Source organism: Falco punctatus, assembly GCF_963210335.1.
Source record: "Falco punctatus genome assembly, chromosome: 7".
Taxonomy (NCBI): Eukaryota; Metazoa; Chordata; class Aves; order Falconiformes; family Falconidae; genus Falco; species Falco punctatus.
Genome location: NC_137587.1, coordinates 73,097,088 through 73,114,961, shown reverse-complemented (window position 1 = coordinate 73,114,961; position 17,874 = coordinate 73,097,088). Strand labels below are relative to the sequence as shown.

Here is a 17,874-nt window from a genome sequence, read left to right as displayed (position 1 = left end):
CTGGATATTAATTTCTTGTAGCTTTTATTTGGAGATTTGAGAGTGCTTTGGAGAATTCAAGGCCCCACTCAGATCCTCGCAGAGAGGTCCTGGAGGCTTTTCTATTTCCCATTTATATTTCACTGCTCAGACCATGGCTTAGTAGCACTGTTTTTCTTTGCTGAAACTTGAGGGGCTTCTCGGCATTTGAGGAAGGGCTGAAATACTCCTGAATTTATTTGTATTGCATTCGGGTGTGTGCATAGTGGTACAATACAGTTTCTTCCACCTGTTTATCTTCTTCCTGGGGAAACTTGTTTCTAAACTGAAGTTGCAACATGTTGCATACCATGTGTCCAAGGCTCTTGATGTATTTAGCAATATCTGCAGTTTCTTCCTTCCAAAGCCTAGGTTTTTATTCCCGCCCCGCCCCGCCCCCCCCCCCCCCCCCCCCCCCCGCCTTGTACCTTTTGGGGTTTGTCATAGCTTTGCATTTTATTATAAATGATACTTTCTATTACCTGCAGTGTTTTTGACAGTTTCCCAATGGATGTTATATAGTGGAGCATCACAGAGATGCTGCATGAAATAGCAATGATATAGAAAATGGAGTTGGCCCTTAATTTAATTTTGTTTTATTGTCAGATTTAGGGGCTTCTGTCCCAGGTTTCTACCCTGGTTGCCAGCAGTGGAGCCTGCAGAACTTGGTTTGGCCTGCCTGTGTGGGTACATGCTACATTAAAAGCTTTGTTTGACCTTGTAGACATACCCTCTGGTACAACTTCTCTGATCTAATGAGCCCTGTAACCTTCTTTAATTGTACTGGAAGAAATCATGTAGTTAATTTGTAGTTAAATTATTTGATAATCCATAATTAGCTGCTTGTTGTAGTTCATTCTTAAGCTAGAGTTAGGAGCAGAGGAGTAATTTTGTGTGGGTTTATTAATGACAGAAGAGAGTTTGAGCTCCTAGAGGGCTCAAGGCTGGAGGGCTGGTATCTACTTCAGCTCTGCTCCTGCTTAGGCATCAAGTAATGTGCATCCTACAGAGGATGAGTAGCTGCTCCTGGGCTTTGAAGGAATACAGAAGAGGCAAGACACCTGTGAAAGGGAGCAGAGGTTTGACAGCTGTTGAAACTGGGACGATACGTCCACATAAAAAGCTTTTCATGTCAAGTAAGTGATGCTTCTTCTGCAAAGGGGTATTGATAGTAAGCATAGCCCTTCTAAAGGTGGGGAAAAAGATGGGTTTCATAAAGGGTGCAGAAACAGGGAGAGGAGTCTTTGCATAATTTCTGATTATTAAGAGTTTCTATAAGGTGTCATAGTGCATGTAGTTTGTGGTCTTTGAAAGTTTAGATTTCATCTGGTCCAAAGCAGTTTCGCAAGAGACACAGCTGTGGTTTTGGTGGGGGAAGGCTGCTGCATGTTCAGCACTAAGGGTTTTGAGTCAGGATATAATGGTGTTTTCCTGCTTTCTTTTGGTGATTTTGGTGTGGGGGCTTGCTGAGAAAAGTGCTTTCCTTCTCAGGCGCCTTAAGGCGGAAATCAAAGCAGTGACCAGGCAGAATATCTTCAGAGCTAGGAGGTGAAAGATTTCATTTTCATTTTTTAGGGGATAAAACTGGAAATAAACCACAAAGGACATGGTTTAAGAGTGGATAGTTTCATTGGGAATGGCTAATTGTGGAAGTTGTTGGACTTGTTGGAAAACATTATAAGAAGGCTAGTCAAAGAGCTTTGTAGAGTTACTGCTAATACTAGAGGAAGGTGTACTGAAGCTTCTTCTAAACCTGAAAGTTTTCTAGGGTGAATTGGGGGGGGGGGGGGGGAGGCAAATAGAGAATAACTAACTAATGTAACCTTTCTTTCATCAGACGTGTCAAGTGTGCCAGATGATGCTGCCTAACCAGTGCAGTTACTGCGCTCACCAGAGGATCCATGCTCACAAGTCTCCATACTGCTGCCCAGAGTGTGGAGCTGTCTGCCGCTCTGCCTATTTCCAAACTCACGTCAAGGAGAACTGCCTGCACTATTCCCGCAAAGTTGGATTCAGGTTTGTGAGGCTCCAGAGTGTCCCTGCTGAGACGGCGAGAGGGAGTGGGAAATGGGGATTTAGATCTTTGAAAAGGTGTGTCTTCCTTACAGCAGAAGTGAAAGAGGATGTAGCCCAGGCCTGGCATGGTATTTTGCATGACAAAACAAGTTTGAAATGGGGCATTACTAAATGGATTAAGGGGAGGATTTCTGACAGCAGAAATTATTTTGAGGCAGCTCTAAGGTGAAAGGTGCTTGTGTTGAATTCAAGTTGCAGACAGGCATCTCAGGATTGATATTTACAGCAAAAAGATGACAGATCTTAATCCTTGAAATCTCTTCAAGGTTTGCACTTATGTTTATGTCATTTATAATGGTCTGAGGGATGTGTGCCTTCATGAGGAGGGCATAGATGATTCTCTTGTATACCCCTACAACTCTCCAAACACTTCTCATGAACTGAAACAGATGGAGGAAAGCTCCCAAGGTTCTGGATGTGGTGGTGTGTATCTGCATGTGTTGTCTTTTCTCCAACCAAATTGATTGCTTTAATAAAAGATGTTACTTTACCCTACAAGCCTTTCCTTCTTGGCATGTTGAGATCACCTCAGCTGCAGCACAGCTCTTAAGGCACAGATTATTTGCTTGGGAGATGAGACTGGGTGACCTTTTAATATTCCTTAAAGTTCTGTTTTTTCTCCAATTGCCATTAAGTACTTTGAAATTTAAAATGAACAGGGCGATTTCTGCTCTTGGAGCTGTTCTTTTAAGATGTCTGCAGATTCAGGAAGCCTCTGCTGTGTGGTTTCTGTTTTCAAGGGCTTTTTCTTTCAACTGTGAAGACAAGAGACACATAAAAAACCAAAAACCAATCCTGAATTTAATTTTATACAGATAATTTTTTTTTTGTTGTTATGTGGGATCTGATTTGAGGGGCCACAGCCCACAAAAAAGAATTAATTCCATTGCAAATTAAATGGCTGAGGTATTCGGGCTGTTTGAAAATGAGTTAATCATAGAGAAGGAGGAAAGCTGGGAAAAAATATTTTCTCTGAGATGGAAAAATGAGAATGGAGTAGGTGTCAGAAAACTAATCATGGGCTTGGTGCAGTTCTTTGGACTTCACTGGCCTCTGAGAATCTCAAATGCAGGCCCAACTTCATCACACTGAGCTACTTGTGCAGTATTCCCATCCTCATCTATGCCTCAATCAATAACGTGTTACAGGGTTACACTGGCCGAAGCTGTATCATATAGGAAGCTCAGTCACTTAGCAGTGATCCAGTGCAAGTCTTTTCTCCTCTTTCTAGCTGATGGGCTCACAGTATACAACAGAGCTTGGTCCTGACTCTTAAGTGTATGACCTGGCATTTTTTAAAAATGTCATTAATTCCAGATATATTACAGTAGTATCTTTATGATGCCTTAATCCTTGTCAGCAACAAGAGCTTCCATCTGTCTACAGATGCTTCCTGTGCCAGGGGCATTAATGAAGATCTAAACCAAGAGAGAGATGAAGAATGCTACTAATGGATTTTTTAGCTTTACCTAGTTTCTCTAGAAGCTAAATTTCTTTAACTTCTCCTCTAATTTGCATCTGCTCAGGCTCATCGGAGAGAACTGAGTCCACCAAACAGGTGAACTTCTGGCTGAGCCATCCTTGTTATCCTTCCTGTCTGCTGCAGGATTGATGTCATTGGCATTGTTGAAAACAGAAGAAAGAAATTCTAGTTGCAGAACCGTATCTCGATAATCCTGTGGCATCTGCCCTGTGGTCACATAGTGACTTTACTTCTTTTCTTTCACTTTTATTACTCACAGGGCTGAAAAGCCGAGTTGTTCTTTTAAATCCTTCCCAGAACCAGCTTGACTTTTGCTGCTTCTCACTATATCCCTGTTTTTCTTGGTTTTCTGATGCATGTTTGGTTTTGTGATCAGTCCTTAATCTGTCTCCTGTTCTGCTAATACCCCAATGCATTCAATTAAGTTTGGAGTAGTACTGTTTTATTTGGGGTTTAGTCAGGGCTAGTGATTGCACTGAAAATGAGAAAGGTCTTTTGCAGTTAAAAATTAAAATCAACAAGCCTGACCTAAGCACTCCTTGCCACTTTGCTTCAGGTGTCGCCTCCCCACCTTTTCCAAGCACCTTCCAGCTGTCCCCAGTGATACCAGACTTGTTTTGCTGCTTGCTGCCATCTGAATTGTTTTGGGACTGGAAGGTGACGGCAGGCATAGGAAGCGTATCTTGTGGCTTTATCTTCTCTTGCAGGATGCTTTCCAAGACTTTTACACCACCCCTCCTCTCCCTGAGGCTATCCAAGAGTCTTCTGTTGCAAATTATTCCCCCTGCTCTTGTTGGGGAGATAATAGCAGTTTGCAATTTGCAGAAATTACGTGGCAAGCCTCTGACATCCTCCATCCACTTTGTTCTGCTAATTAGTTTACTTTATCAAACTTCATTATTCTGGCACTGGGATTCTTGATTACAAAGTGGCTGTTGTTTAAACTTCCATTTACTGCAGATTAAATTAACTTGTGATCATTTGACCCTGAGTTAATATTTATATCATCCCTAATTCTATGTGAAGTACTTACTGTAACTGAATGTAATGCAAGACCATCTCTTGTTAGCTGGGGGAGTGTTTGTGGAAGAAGCCTGTTGGATATTCCTGGATGTACTAGCCAGACCTTGCTGTCAGGATTAGCATTTGTTCTTATACTTTGGGGAATTTATTCTCCCATAATAACACGCTTCCTGGTGTTACCATACTAGAAAGTCTCTCTCCCCATCTCACATGAATCAAGATCAGGCTTGAAGGCAGGGCTACCCAAAGTATTGTCATGTTTCCCCAAAGATGACACCAGCTGCTGTCACTGCTTCCCTCTCTAAATTTAAGAAAAGAGCGTTTCTGTATATATTTTTTGGGGAGAGGGTTTGGTTCCTTTGGGATGGCTTCTGCCTAACCATCTTTTGAAGTGTAACTTCAAAGTGTGGGCTTGTTTCCTAAACACTGTTGGGAGGCTTATTCGGAGGGAAGGGTAATCTAGCGGCTTGTTTGTTTTTGATATGATCCTGGAGCTCTTCCAGTTGCTTAGTAGCTGGGGTCCATCTGCGACAGCAGCATCTGTGCTGTAGCACCACCGAATGCATGAACCCTAATAGTGCCACAGCAAACAGCAGACCTCAGAATGAAGGAAGAGAGGTATTTTTAAGGCAGCTTAACTCCGGGCTTGCCAGAGGGAGTTATCCTTTGTGTGTGTCTCGTATCCTACTAGCACAAGTGTAGGTCTCCTGGATTGCCCAGCTGAGCTCCTCTGCTGTAATGGTCCGTACATGGTGCTGGCTTAAGTGGGTATCTGCCGTTAGTAATTTTGATCGAATCTTCTTAGGAGAGGCTATTCTGGTCCAGGATCAGCGGAGGTGCTCCTATGGGCATGGTAAACCCTGCAGCTGGTGTGGCTGAGGCAGGCGAGGGCAGGTGTCTGCATCCTCATGTGTCCTTGTAGCGTTGGTGTGTGGGTTTTCTTGGAGCACAGCAGGCAGGTAGGTTCTCAGGAGGACTATAAGAGTTAATATAGTAAGGCTGCCAGCTGTTGCCTTTTTGGGGGAGTATCAGGCAAGATCTGTCACAGGCGTGCATTGGGAAGAGAGGTAGGCTGGGACCGGTGGGGTGACCCTGGCTTTCCTTTTGGCCTGGGGTTTATGTTTTCAGCTGCCAAGAAGAATCCTTTTGCTGTCCCATAAGCAGGTTCATTACACAGTGTGCAGCACCAGTGCACACACCAAGTTGAGGTATTACTTATTTCTTTATTCCAGTCTGTGCAAAGTAGGGAGCTAGGTGGTAGCACGCAAATGTCTAGCTCCCTGGTTGTCAAATTTTACAGTATTTACACAGTTTAGCATACAAAAACATCACCTACCTTGGTTATAAGTTACCCAACTCCTTCATTATTTAGTACTCAGATTCCCATTTGTCAAATAATTCTTTTGCTTCTCATGTTAATTAGTTGGCATGCTGTCTCAGCTTCTTTTAGGACTGGGGGATTTCTTGAATCAGTTGACTCGATCCTCCCCCTTCTGGAATGACCTTTCCCCTAGTTGTGCTGAGCTCCTTGCCTGTTATAAGCTTCCTATCAGCCCATCCCTCCATAGAGGTGCTTCTTTTGTGAAATTCCTTTTCTGAACAAAAGGATTTGCCAGCAATGGACATACAAAGTGCTTGTAACCTGAATTAACCATTCACAACTCATTTGCTCCAACTATCTTAACACCACCAACAACACATTCAGTTCCATCAACCACCCGATGTCACTTTGGCTCCATGTGCATCCTCTGCTTCTTCCTCTCTTTCCTCCTGGAGCATCTGCCCAGCTCCCAGACAAGCGCTTCCCAGGGAACACCTGTGTCTTTATGATTTTAATGAGCTTAATCGGTTCCTGGGTGTTTCTATTGCTGTTTTCAGTATCTTTGCGGGTGCTGTCATTATTTTCTGGTGCTTAGTGGAGTATGAGAAGCAATTGTACAAGATTACTAAGATTTCCCAGCTGAATATTCTTTTTCTTTTTATTTTGTACTGGGGACTAACTGGTATTTATGCTACTTATTGCTACCCAGCGGTCTTATCAGATACTTTTACTTTAGTTCTTCACATGTACCTGCGGGGGAATTGGCGTTCACAGATACAGGGCTGGCATTTTGCTGAACCACATCTTCCTTTATTCTTTCTTGGTTGTTTTAGTCTCTGAAGGCTTCTTTTATAGATCTTGTTTACTTGTCACTAACATCTAGTTGTGAGATCATTCTGGCTTGTGAATTCCTGCATTGTATTCCTCTGTGACTCTTCCACAGTGCTCCTGAAAGAGACAAAATGAGGACCCACTGTAGCCTGGTGTTTGCCTCCATCTGCACTGCTTTGCATGTGTGTTGGAAGCAACACTGTGGCTGTAACATGGCTCTTTCTTTGTGTGTCCCCCAGGTGCATCCATTGTGGAGTTGTCTTCATGACCCTTGCCATGCTGAAAGTGCACATCCATGAGAAACACTGCGAAGTCTTCCACAAGTGTTCTTTTTGCCCAATGGCCTTCAAGTCGACCGACAGCACCATGGCTCACATGACCAGCCAGCACCCAGAAGAGCCTCATAAAACTACTCAGTAAGTATTTGGGGTTTATCTATTCTGCTTTGCTGTGTAGCTCTAGGATTCCCCCTTTCCCTCCCAGATTTTTTCTGCTTTTGGTTTCTGTCCTCATATGAGAAGATCTGCTGCTTTGGCTGGCTGGCAGAGATCTGTTCCTACCTACAGTGTGCTCTCCTTGGTATGAATGCAGTCTCCTGGGTAGGAGGAGAGGATCTGGGCAGGGAAGAGCTGAACATCTGTAAAAGGAACTTAATTGTTGCCTCTTTGTCTGGCAGGACTCACAGTGGCACCTCTTGGTAGATGGCTCCAGGGCAACGGCTGCATCTGGCACCTGAAAGGAAGAGCAGAATAATGCTATGCAGTGTTGCCCTGAAAAATCACTAGAGAGAAACCACCTGTTTTTTTCAAGTCTGTAGCTTTCCCCTCCAAGGCTTGAGCTAGTGCCAGAAATGCATGTTTTAAGGGAGGAACTACGGAAAGGTGGGATTGAAGGTAATGTGTAGCTAGCTAGTATACTTTGGGTTTGCTCCCATCTGCACTTACCGACACACACACTTAGGTAGTTATACATATGCGTAGAAGTAAACATATTTTTAGAAAGCTGTGGTATGTGCCTCAGGCATTTTGTTGTTCTTCCCAGTTGAGTTAATGGTTCAGTTGTCTGCGTGGGTGTGTGTTGACAATGCACTGAGCGTACAGCCCTCCTCAGAAACTCATCCCATTCTGAAGTTGCTGAGATAACTTCTTCCACTGTTTTCTTAAGATAGCTAATGTAGAGAAACTGAATTTACTTTTTTTAATTGATCCAGGGTGATATACAAATGCTCTTGCGAGACGGTCTTTAACAAGAAGAAGATGCTCCAAGAGCATTTCCAGCAGAACAGCAAGTTGTTAGTGGGAGTGTTTAAGTGCCCACAGTGTCAGCTGGTTTATATGCAGAAGCAGCAGTTAATGCAGCACGTCAAGGTACGTAACTCTCACAGCTTACTGGTACGGGGTTCTATTTTTTGAGTTCACCAAGAGTTTACATCAGCTGTGTGAGGAAATTGGTTGAAGGAGTGGAAGTTTCTTGAGTAATGTTTTAGTGGAAAAATAGACTACAATGATTTACAGTATTATCTGGAAACATCAACGGAGCATTTTGTGTTAGTTGGTAATAACGCAAGCAGTTACTTTCATCTATATGAATTTAACCTTATGACAAAGGCTTGTTATCTATGGGTAATCTTTTTGATTTACAACTATTTTACATTAAATCCAAGGAAGTGATTAAACAGGGGCGGGAGCTTTATCTTTGGTTCGGAGACAGGGAGAAGTATTCTCTGCCCACAGTTACTTTATTTACATAGTGAAAGCTGAATCTCCCTCTTCTGGGTGCTCACCTAGAGAGTTTTGGCCCCTTTGCAGCTGCCTCAGAGAGCGACTGCATGGCATTTAATGCCCCACCTCCCTGGCTGCTCCCCTTGCCATACCAGATTGCAAGAGGGGAGGGACAGAGGCAGAAGCGATTGCCCTGGAGGTACCAGCCTTTGGGCAGTGGGACCCCCGCCTTGTGTGCATCCATGCTGGCACCACTCAGGCTGCTCCAAAGGGTGGTCTGAAATGGATAGTTGTGTGCAGCCCCAAAACTTGGTGGAAATGGTGGTCTGGAGAGTGCTTTAAACCCGCCCTCCCTCAGTGATGGCTGGAGCAACCACTGCAATAATTGCACTATTATTCATTGCTCTTTTATATATATGAAAAGCCGGTTATTATCCATTTGGTGGTGGTTTCTAGTGGGATGCATGTGACGACTTGCAGATCTGATCGTCCCATAAATGTGTGAGCACCACATTTTTCTGTTGCCTTAGTATGTTTCTATGTACAGCACCTATACAACACTGTTGGGGAAATCCTCTCGGAAGATGTCTTGGTGGCATTCTGAAGAAAAAGTTTGCAAAGTCTTAATTTCCCGTCGATTGGAAAGAAAAAGTGACTTTTTTTTTAGTCAGTGACTTTATTTTGTTTAAACTTACATTTTAAAAAGCAAGACGTTTCATTAGCTCACTCCAAAAAGCAGAACCTGTTCAAAACTACTACTTTTCTCTCCCCCATGCCTTTAACTTGCAAATCTGGATATGCTTTGCATGCAGTAATGAATTAAAATTTGAAGCCCTCCTGTGAAGCTGATGATTGCTGATCTTCCTGTACTATAGCTAGGAAAATAGAGTTGAGGTTAAGGCTAGGACCTTCAAAGAGGCATTCAGCCCTAATGCAAAAAGACGAAAAGACAAGATGGGCTTGAGTTGAGGTGCACAGTTTGTTGCAGCTTATTTGCAAATCCCACCCCCAGGGACTGCCTGCAGCAGTTTGTACACCAGCACCCTGACATCTCCAGTACAAAACTTTTGTCATTTAACCAGCTGTATTTGGCCATCAACAAGTCTTTGAGATGGTAATTGAAGAAAGCTTTTTTGGCTGTGGCAGGGTAGTAATTGCACTAACCCATCTCCTTTTCTATCAGATCCTGCTCCTTTATGTAATACAGAGTTCATAGGAGGTGCTGTCTAATGTGTGCCCATGTGGAAAATAAAGAAACCATGTGTCTTCTCATCTTCCCTGGCTTTCTGTTGTTAAAGCATAGGAGTAGGAGTTAGAAGGTCTGGTTCCTGTTACTGATTTTGCAGAGAAGTCAGTTCGTTTTTCTGTGCTCCTTCTCCCCCACCAGTGGTGTAATAACAGGAGAAATGGAGTAATGGGTAATAATGTACTCTGCTCGGAAGACACTCTTGAAATTTCCAGATGGGGAGAAAGGTGAACTGTTCATGTTACCCTAAATAACTGGGAATGCTGTGGAGCAGCTGTCATTGCTCTGCCATTGTATGAAAGAGCTTCTGCGGACATCAGCTGGATCAGGTGCAAAGCACACAGGCTTCTTGGATGAGACCTAGTGTTTTGAAGTTTGTTTGGTGTCTAACCCACAGAAAGACTTCCAAAGGCCTGGGGTTTTTGTGTGTTGAAACTTTACCCATTATTAATTACTATGCACAATTAAACCTCAAAATTATCCTTTTGTGTGGATGAACTGTTGTTGTTCCTAGGGGAGTTTCTTGAGGGTTTTTTTGGTATGTTGCTATTTTACTTGCTTTTGCTTTCCCACCGCTCTTCATTTCTGGATTATGTTCCTTGTGTTCAGTTTTCTTTGTTAAAATAACTTTTTGCGAGACTTTGGATTTTGGCCTGTTGAACAACCAAAGAGCCTGGAGATGTATTCCTTATAGGGCTGGTTTCTGGCTTTATGCATGCTTTTATTTGTCAGGAACAAAGCAAACCATGAAAATGTAAATAGCAATAGACTGTGTGGAATTGAAGAAAGCAGAGTTGGAGAAACTGAGAGGTTGTGTCTTCCCGTCCCTAGAGCAAAGATGAAGCCGCTTTGGAGCCCCCAAGATAACAGCAAACATTTCATTCAGAGCTTAACAAAGCTCAGTGGTTTTAGAGCTTAGGCTTTTGAAATAATGACAATTATCATTGCTCTTCTATTACATCTTCCCTGTTCAACCAGAGTTCTCAGAGGTCATCTGAACTGTTAAACAGGCAGCACCAAGGAGCTGCTGTTGTCATGCAGGAAACATAAATAGAAGCTTCATGTTTCTTGGGAAAAATCTCTTGCTGGGGAAAACACTGCAGCCAGCTTCAAGGCAAAGTGGGAGGATATGGAGGAGCAAGATATCAGCATATTGTTTCAGGGTGTGAGGGGCTTACATTATTTATTTAAATAATGAATGTTATTTATTTGTAAATAAAAGTGTGTAATATGAATTACCTATAAATGTTGTGGGTGATTCCGTTATTGTTGTTATCCAGGGTGTTCATGGAGTCCCCCAAAATCCTGAGGAGCTCTCAAACTTTCCACAGAAATCTGAGAAGGCATCAAGGAGCCAGTTTCATACCCTACCAAAGGAGCTATCAGTAGCCAATGGGACTTCCCGCTCCCCTCTGCCAAGGAAGGACATGAGGGTGGAAGGACACAATCCTGAATCCAAGTCCAGACTGAGAAGAACAGGTTGGACTTGCAAGGAGTGTTCACAGTGGATCCCCGATAGGGAAACCTATGTGTCCCACATGAAGAGAAGTCATGGAAGGGTAAGGACTCAGGTGAAACACTTCAGCTAGATAATAAGATATTTTTAGCAAAAGAGTCTGATAATCATTAATATTTGGAGCAAAAAGAAACCAAGAATCTGTTTGCCAGCTCACTAAGGAGTAAGCTCAGGGCCAGAACAAAAAAAAATTATGTAGCCTGTTGTAAGCACACTTTCTGTCCTTGATACTCTACAACCTGCATACCTCATCCTCTTCGCTGTTCCTTCTCCCACTGCATCTAATGTCAGGCTTCTGGCTTCCTCTTTGGCTCATCAGGGTAAGTGGATGGAAAGTCATGTCTTCTCCAGTTACTGGTTCAACAGCCCAATCTAAACTATCTACACTCAACGTTACAGAAGGACGTACAGTTCCTCTACATGATGTATTGTTTGGTAGATATCACTACATCTAACTGGGGAAGAGTAACAGATTCATGCAGTGTGCAGAGCTATCATTATAAGAACTAAATCTCAATTTTGTTGGTTTCATCCAGCTGAAGCATGTTGCTTTGACCTACTTCTGTCAAGCTTATCCTTGCTTGCTGACAGAACATAGGCCAAGATGGTGTGTGCAGCCAGATTTCTTAGTACTTTGGCATCAGGACTTCTTGTTTGATATACTGAGTCACCCTTCCCAAGTCCCATGAGCACAGGCTGTGGAAATGTGGATTATGGTCTTTGATTCCTCCTGGCTTGACTTGGGCAGTGCAACTTGTCCCACTTGATATGTATCAAGAGGAGATGAGTGCAGGGTGAGAGTGCTGGATTTTCCCATTTGAATTCTATAAAAGTAGGAAATTTGCCAAATATTTAAGTTCAGTACACATATATTCATTAAACAAGTCTAAGAAGTTTTTAAATGGAATGCGTGCAGGTTATACAGACTGTAGTAAAAGGAGGAGGCTAGTTACAGGGCAGAGTTGCGTAGGGGGACAGGGATATCACACATGGGTAACAAGCAGGACTGTGTGATGCTTTTTAACATTTTGTCCTTTTATTGTGCTGAATTATGAGGAGAGAGAAGGGTAAGTGGACTTGCACTTCACTCTAGGGTCCTGCTTTCTTCTGGGGCAGAAGGGACCTTCCACTGAATTAATTCTGCAGAGGGTCCTGCAGTGACATAAGCCCACAGGAGAAGCAGCTAATGCAATTCCTATAAAACAAAATCAGGCATGTGCTTCAAGTAGTCCTGATTTTTGTAAGACTGGTGCTGATATTAGCCAACTGTTGGCCTGAGTCTAAGTGGGACCCCAAAATCTCAGTGATCTTTTTCAGTGGAAGGAGGGATTTTTTGCACCTGAGAGGTAAGATCCAGATGAAGAGCATCGGAATATTAGAATCCAGTCAGTGCCTTCTGCCTCGCTGTTATTAAAAGATATTTCTGTTCTTCTGCTAGTCTATGAAGAGATATCCCTGTCGACAGTGTGAACGCTCATTTAATGCCTCCAACAGTCTGCGTAGACACATCCGCAATAATCACGATACAGCAAAGAAAGTTTATACTTGCTGGTACGTACTGAATGCTGCTTTTCAAATTTGTTTTCAACAACAAGCTAATCCTTCAAGTTTGGAAGCCCTTTGTAATAGATCATGTCTGCTTCTGTCTACCTGAGGCTATAAGTTACTGAGGGAGAATGAGAAGAATGTGTTCAACATGAGAGACTCGGTGGCTAAAATAAGTCCCTGCTTTTGACAGCACAGTGCCCTTTGGAAATGTAGGGTAAGGTTTGATTTGAGATTGGCACGTGCAAAATGAGAATGATATTGTGCACCTGTGTGGAACAGCCAATAAAATATTGGGCCAATCTTTGTTCCTTCATGGTTGCTGTAGTCGTGCATCACTCTTGTGCCTCCCCCGTGAAAAAATGGTACAAAAAGTGTGTAAAATCCTAATGAACCAGGGCAGTAGGTCTTGCCACCTCTTTACACAGGCAGAACTGACTGCAGAAGCTGCAGGGCGATGCCGAATTAAGCCTGGTGGATTTGCTTGGGAAGATGCACGTTGGAAAATGGATCTGGAGACTTCAGACAAGACAAGCTATATAAATCAGCAGTGAATGAAAATCATTGCTGGTGAACATATTTTAACTGCAAGTACCGTCTCAGTTCAGGACAAAGCCCAGTGTTTACAAAACTGCCTCTGCAACTGCTGTGTTCTCATCTGCCATTGCAGAATAAGTCATACACCAAGCGACTGGGCAGACTTGCTTCCTGTCTCATTCTGAGACATCCTTCTGAAACAGAATTAATGCATATCTGTGTTGGAATGAAAGTTTGCAGTGATGTAGGTTGGGAGGGTTTTGTTTTTATTTAACTCAAATTTTCGTTTAATGCTGGTGTTTCTGAAGAGTGTGGTGTCACTTTACTGCACTTAAGTTACTAAAAGCCTGTCTTGAAGAATACATCCCTCATGTACTTTATTTCTTCGGACTGCTTAGTGAGCCATAGTAGCTTTTAGTAAATGGATAAAGTATTGGCATCACCACTGGGGCCTGATAGGAGTACATCTGATAGGAATACATTCCTGACGCATTTTTCGGCGAGGACTTCTAAACTTTCCATTTCTTGTAACTGTGATCTGACTTGGAACCTCTGGAGAAGATGAAATGTTGGCTCCTAGTCTTTTTCATTCAGCTTTAAGTTTGTGGGTGATGGTCTTTGGCAGGGGTCCTTAAACTACGGCCCACGGGCCGGATACAGCCCCCCAGGGTCCTCAACCCGGTCGCTGGTATTTACAGACACACACAGCCCCTGCCCCCCCTGCCCCGCCAGGGGCTGGGGTGGGGTGGGGGAACCAAGCAGCCGCAGATGACTGCCTGCCACTTCATCCGCGTGCTGGCCCCCTGGTTAAAAAGTTTGAGGACCCCTGGTCTTTGGAGTTACACGCGCCTGATTTGTGTAAATCTATTCACTGTGGATCAAGTGTTTTCAAAGTGGAGTGTATCAGAACTGAAATGAACATAAAGCCTAGCTGGGAAGGAGATTTGTATAGAAATGCCTCATAACCTGGGGGGTGCCAGCCTACTGTGTGCATTGGCTTTATAGGCCCTGGAGTCCAGTTTTTCTGTAACCTTTCAGAATGACACACAGTTGTGGACCCACAGCTTCACTCAAGGGTCCGCTATCATTCCACGTTTACAGCTAGAAATTCAAGTAAATTGTGGTTGTGTTTAATTCTCAAGCTTGTAGTTTAATTTTCAAGCTCCTCAAAATCTGTTGATGAAGTCTTAATTGAACAGTGGTTGTGCTCTCTTTAATCATTGTAGTGGGAGACTTACTGAAATCACAGTACTCTTCAAATGAAACCTTTTCCTTGAAATACTTGTCCCAGCATCTCCAACGGCTGCTCTTTGGATCCAGTGTCTCCTGTTCGGTCTCCCCTTTGATCCCTTATAGTTTGTCCAGAGCGCTGTTCTAAAAATCTCCTCAGTGACTGTTATTTGCAAATTAGAATTCCTTTGAATTCCTTCTCAGCTCATTTCTTCAGTCAGTAAGAGAACACATCTCTGCTTCTCCTTTTCTTTTCCCTTGGTTAATGGTGTCTGTTTTCCTTCTTCCCACCAGGCAGTTTGCATCAGTCTCACCTGTTATTCCCTTCAGGGGTTATGACACCTTAACTTCCTATCATCCTCCTCTCCTGGATTCCATGTGAAGCATGAGTAAAATTTGTCATTAATCCAGCAATTGAGTATTTTTGTGACTCCTGCATGCTGTCTTTTAGGTGACCTCCCTCTGACTCTGAACATTTGAGGCTGTGATTTCCCTTTTCCCCCTGCCCTGCTTAGGTCTCTACCTCTTGTTAAATCTGTAGGGAGAAACCAGTGATGGAGGACTTGCATGAACACCCTCCTGCCAAGCTTGTCACTGGAGTAATTCAGGTTAGAAAAGCATCTTTCCCTGCTTACATGAAAAGAATCCAAAATTAGGACAAATTGCACAATATTCTGATGGTTTATGTATTTTCTTTCATAATTTACTTGGTTATTGTTGTGAGAACTTGCTCTTAGTTTCCAAGTTTTAAGTACAAACTGCCTGGAACACTTGATTTTCAACATGTTTATTTTTGATAAATACCACTTAACCTTTCGTCTTTCTTCCATGAGGGAGAAAAATTCCATCATTATTAAATGTTAATTTATCATCTAAGCAGTTCCTGTTAAAAACCAGAAGTATTCAATGAGCACGTCTGCATTTTCACATCGTTACTGACTGTTGTTTAATTTCCATCTAGTTACTGAAAGATCAGTAGGAATCTTCTTCTCTCCTTTCAAAAGATGTCTTTGTTGCCCAGAGACACTTCATCTCCTCTCTGTTGGTTTTCATCCCTTGCTGCCTACATTTCAACTGCAATTTGTGCATTTCAGAAAAGTCAGGTGTTACTTGCCTCATTGCTTGGGTCAATACGGAGCTGGTGGACCTTTCCCATGTCACACTGGCAGGCAGCAGAAGAGTACAAAGTCAGTCTTGGGTTTCCCAGTTGCTAACAGAGACCTCTGTGTACTTCACTATGCTGCAGAGACGTGGTTTATGTGTCTGCAAGGCCTGGCACTTATTTCCAGTAGACCTCAGTCATCCAGGAGTGAAGGTTGTTTAACAGATGGCATATCCCCTTCACATCTCCTTTTGAAATGTCAACCATGCTTTCTAGCAGCTCTTGAATCCTACCAAGTTTTAACATGAATAATTACATATAAATGATGCGTACACAAGTGCTTCTTCCTGGGTTATTGCAATTAATGGAAGTTCAGCAGTTTTATAAGCATGTTAAGTGTGTTATGATACACATGATTTTGTGGATGTGATGCTGCACTGGTGCTTGGGAACGCTGGGTGCAGAACTGGGTTCTGCTGCAGGCCTCCTTGGTGTTACGCAAGTCATGAGGTCCCTCTGCATGGAGGTCTCTCATCTGAGAGTCACTTTTCTCCCATGTATTTTCCATCTTGATTATTTATCTTGTACTTGTGTAGCATGTATCACGGTGAGCCAGATTTTCACTAGTCCCTGTATTTATTTAGTACATTCCCATTCATGCTTACTGTGGAAAATTCTAAACTGTGCTAGATTTCTCTCAAGGGTAATGTTTTATTATTAAAATGATGATTTGTTGCATATTTTGGTAATTTAATAGTACATTACTCATCAGCATCTGTCTCCAATGGCACCTATTGGTGTGGCACATAACAGAGCTGTTTGGATGGAAATTAACTGCTTGGCATTTCCTTTAGTAAATTTTCTTCCTTTTTGTATTCTCAAGGTACTGCACAGATGAAAATCAGACATTTCCTCAGCCATTCATGCTGGAGAATCACATCAGCCTCATGCACGGCATCAAAAACCCAGACTTATCCCAGATGGCCAAAGCAAAAGCTCCAGAGAGAGATACAGCTGAAGTAACTGATATATTTTCATTGAAAAATAAATGTACCTGGCGAGTAGGTGTTCACTTGGGGTGTTTTGTTGAGCCGCAGCCTTGCAGCCAGCAGTCAGGCCCTCTCATCCATACGGCACATTTCCTTCCCCTCCTCTGAACTCCATCCAGTTTGCTTCTCTCTGGCAGTGTCAGAATCAGAACTGAAAGTGCAGCTGAGCTGCAGCAGCACTAGGGCAACGTATCTTGCATTTTTCAATATATCCTTGGAACATGTGGCCCTGTGTTTTTATCTTTTACTGGCTGTTTTTCAGTCTGCTTTGTAACCAGGTCTTATTTAGGTTTGTTATTACTGTCATTTTCCCCTGCCACTGTGTTCACCAGCCTGGTACATTTTTCCTCTTTCTCCCTTGTTTTTTTCTGCTAGTTACAAAAGACTTCTGTTATGAGAACTGCATTCCTCCTAAGTAGGACTGTATCATTTTTTTCAGCAAATGTAACTGTTCAACTCATTTTATTTTGGGCCAGTTTGGAGCAGAGGGTTGGCTGATTGGCCTTCTTTGCTCCATTTACTTTGAAAATAGACATACGTTTTCCATATGACTGCAATTTATTTTCATCTGTACCCTAGCATAGAGGGGTCGCAGCCAAGACTGACTCCCCTTTATATTTATGCCACAAGGAAACCTGGGGAAACTCAAGATTTCACTTTCATGAGCTGGTGGCTGCTTCCCCCAAGCACAGCCAACATACCAGGGCACCTGGCTAAGCAGTGGCGGGTGGTGGCTTCACATGGCTCCAGCTGCTCTGCAAATACAAGCCTATAAGCTGTATCCTAAACAAAGACTGCTCAGTGCTGCTGGATGAGGAGATAACAAAATCACATGATGGGACATATGCAAGTGAGCCATCCTCATGGGAGGAGAAGCACACTGTGGGATTATAAGACAGAAGGGATGAGTTAATGAGAGATGCTGTGAAAAAAGCCTGAGTGGAGGGGAAAATGTTCGGAGTTAAATCTGAGAAGCATTGTCTAGGCTAAGGACCATCCCTGTGACCCTCAGCTGTCCCTGCTCTGTGGGCTCCTTCCCACACCAAGTTCACATTTTCTCTCCCAATCATGTTTCTGCCCAGCCAACCCCTCCCAGATCTCCCACCCCATGTCACAGGACAGCAGTTGAGATCCTTCATGCTGGGGTGAGGCATTTGGGTACTGGTAGGAAAGGCAA

At 43.1% G+C, this 17,874-nt stretch overlaps 1 protein-coding gene across 2 annotated transcripts in view; it reads left to right on the top strand.

The window, feature by feature from the left end:
• ZNF592 (zinc finger protein 592) overlaps positions 1-17,874 on the top strand; it is a 38,514-nt gene that overhangs the window by 18,510 nt on the left and 2,130 nt on the right. The window contains exons 4-9 of one of the 2 annotated variants that reach the window (XM_080397164.1): positions 1,856-2,034; positions 6,992-7,168; positions 7,963-8,119; positions 11,000-11,278; positions 12,674-12,786; positions 16,532-16,709. In XM_080397164.1, coding sequence (XP_080253290.1) covers positions 1,856-2,034; positions 6,992-7,168; positions 7,963-8,119; positions 11,000-11,278; positions 12,674-12,786; positions 16,532-16,709 — 1,083 coding nt within the window. The remainder of the gene's footprint in view (positions 1-1,855; positions 2,035-6,991; positions 7,169-7,962; positions 8,120-10,999; positions 11,279-12,673; positions 12,787-16,531; positions 16,710-17,874) is intronic. The other variant, XM_080397165.1, reaches the window with a different exon arrangement.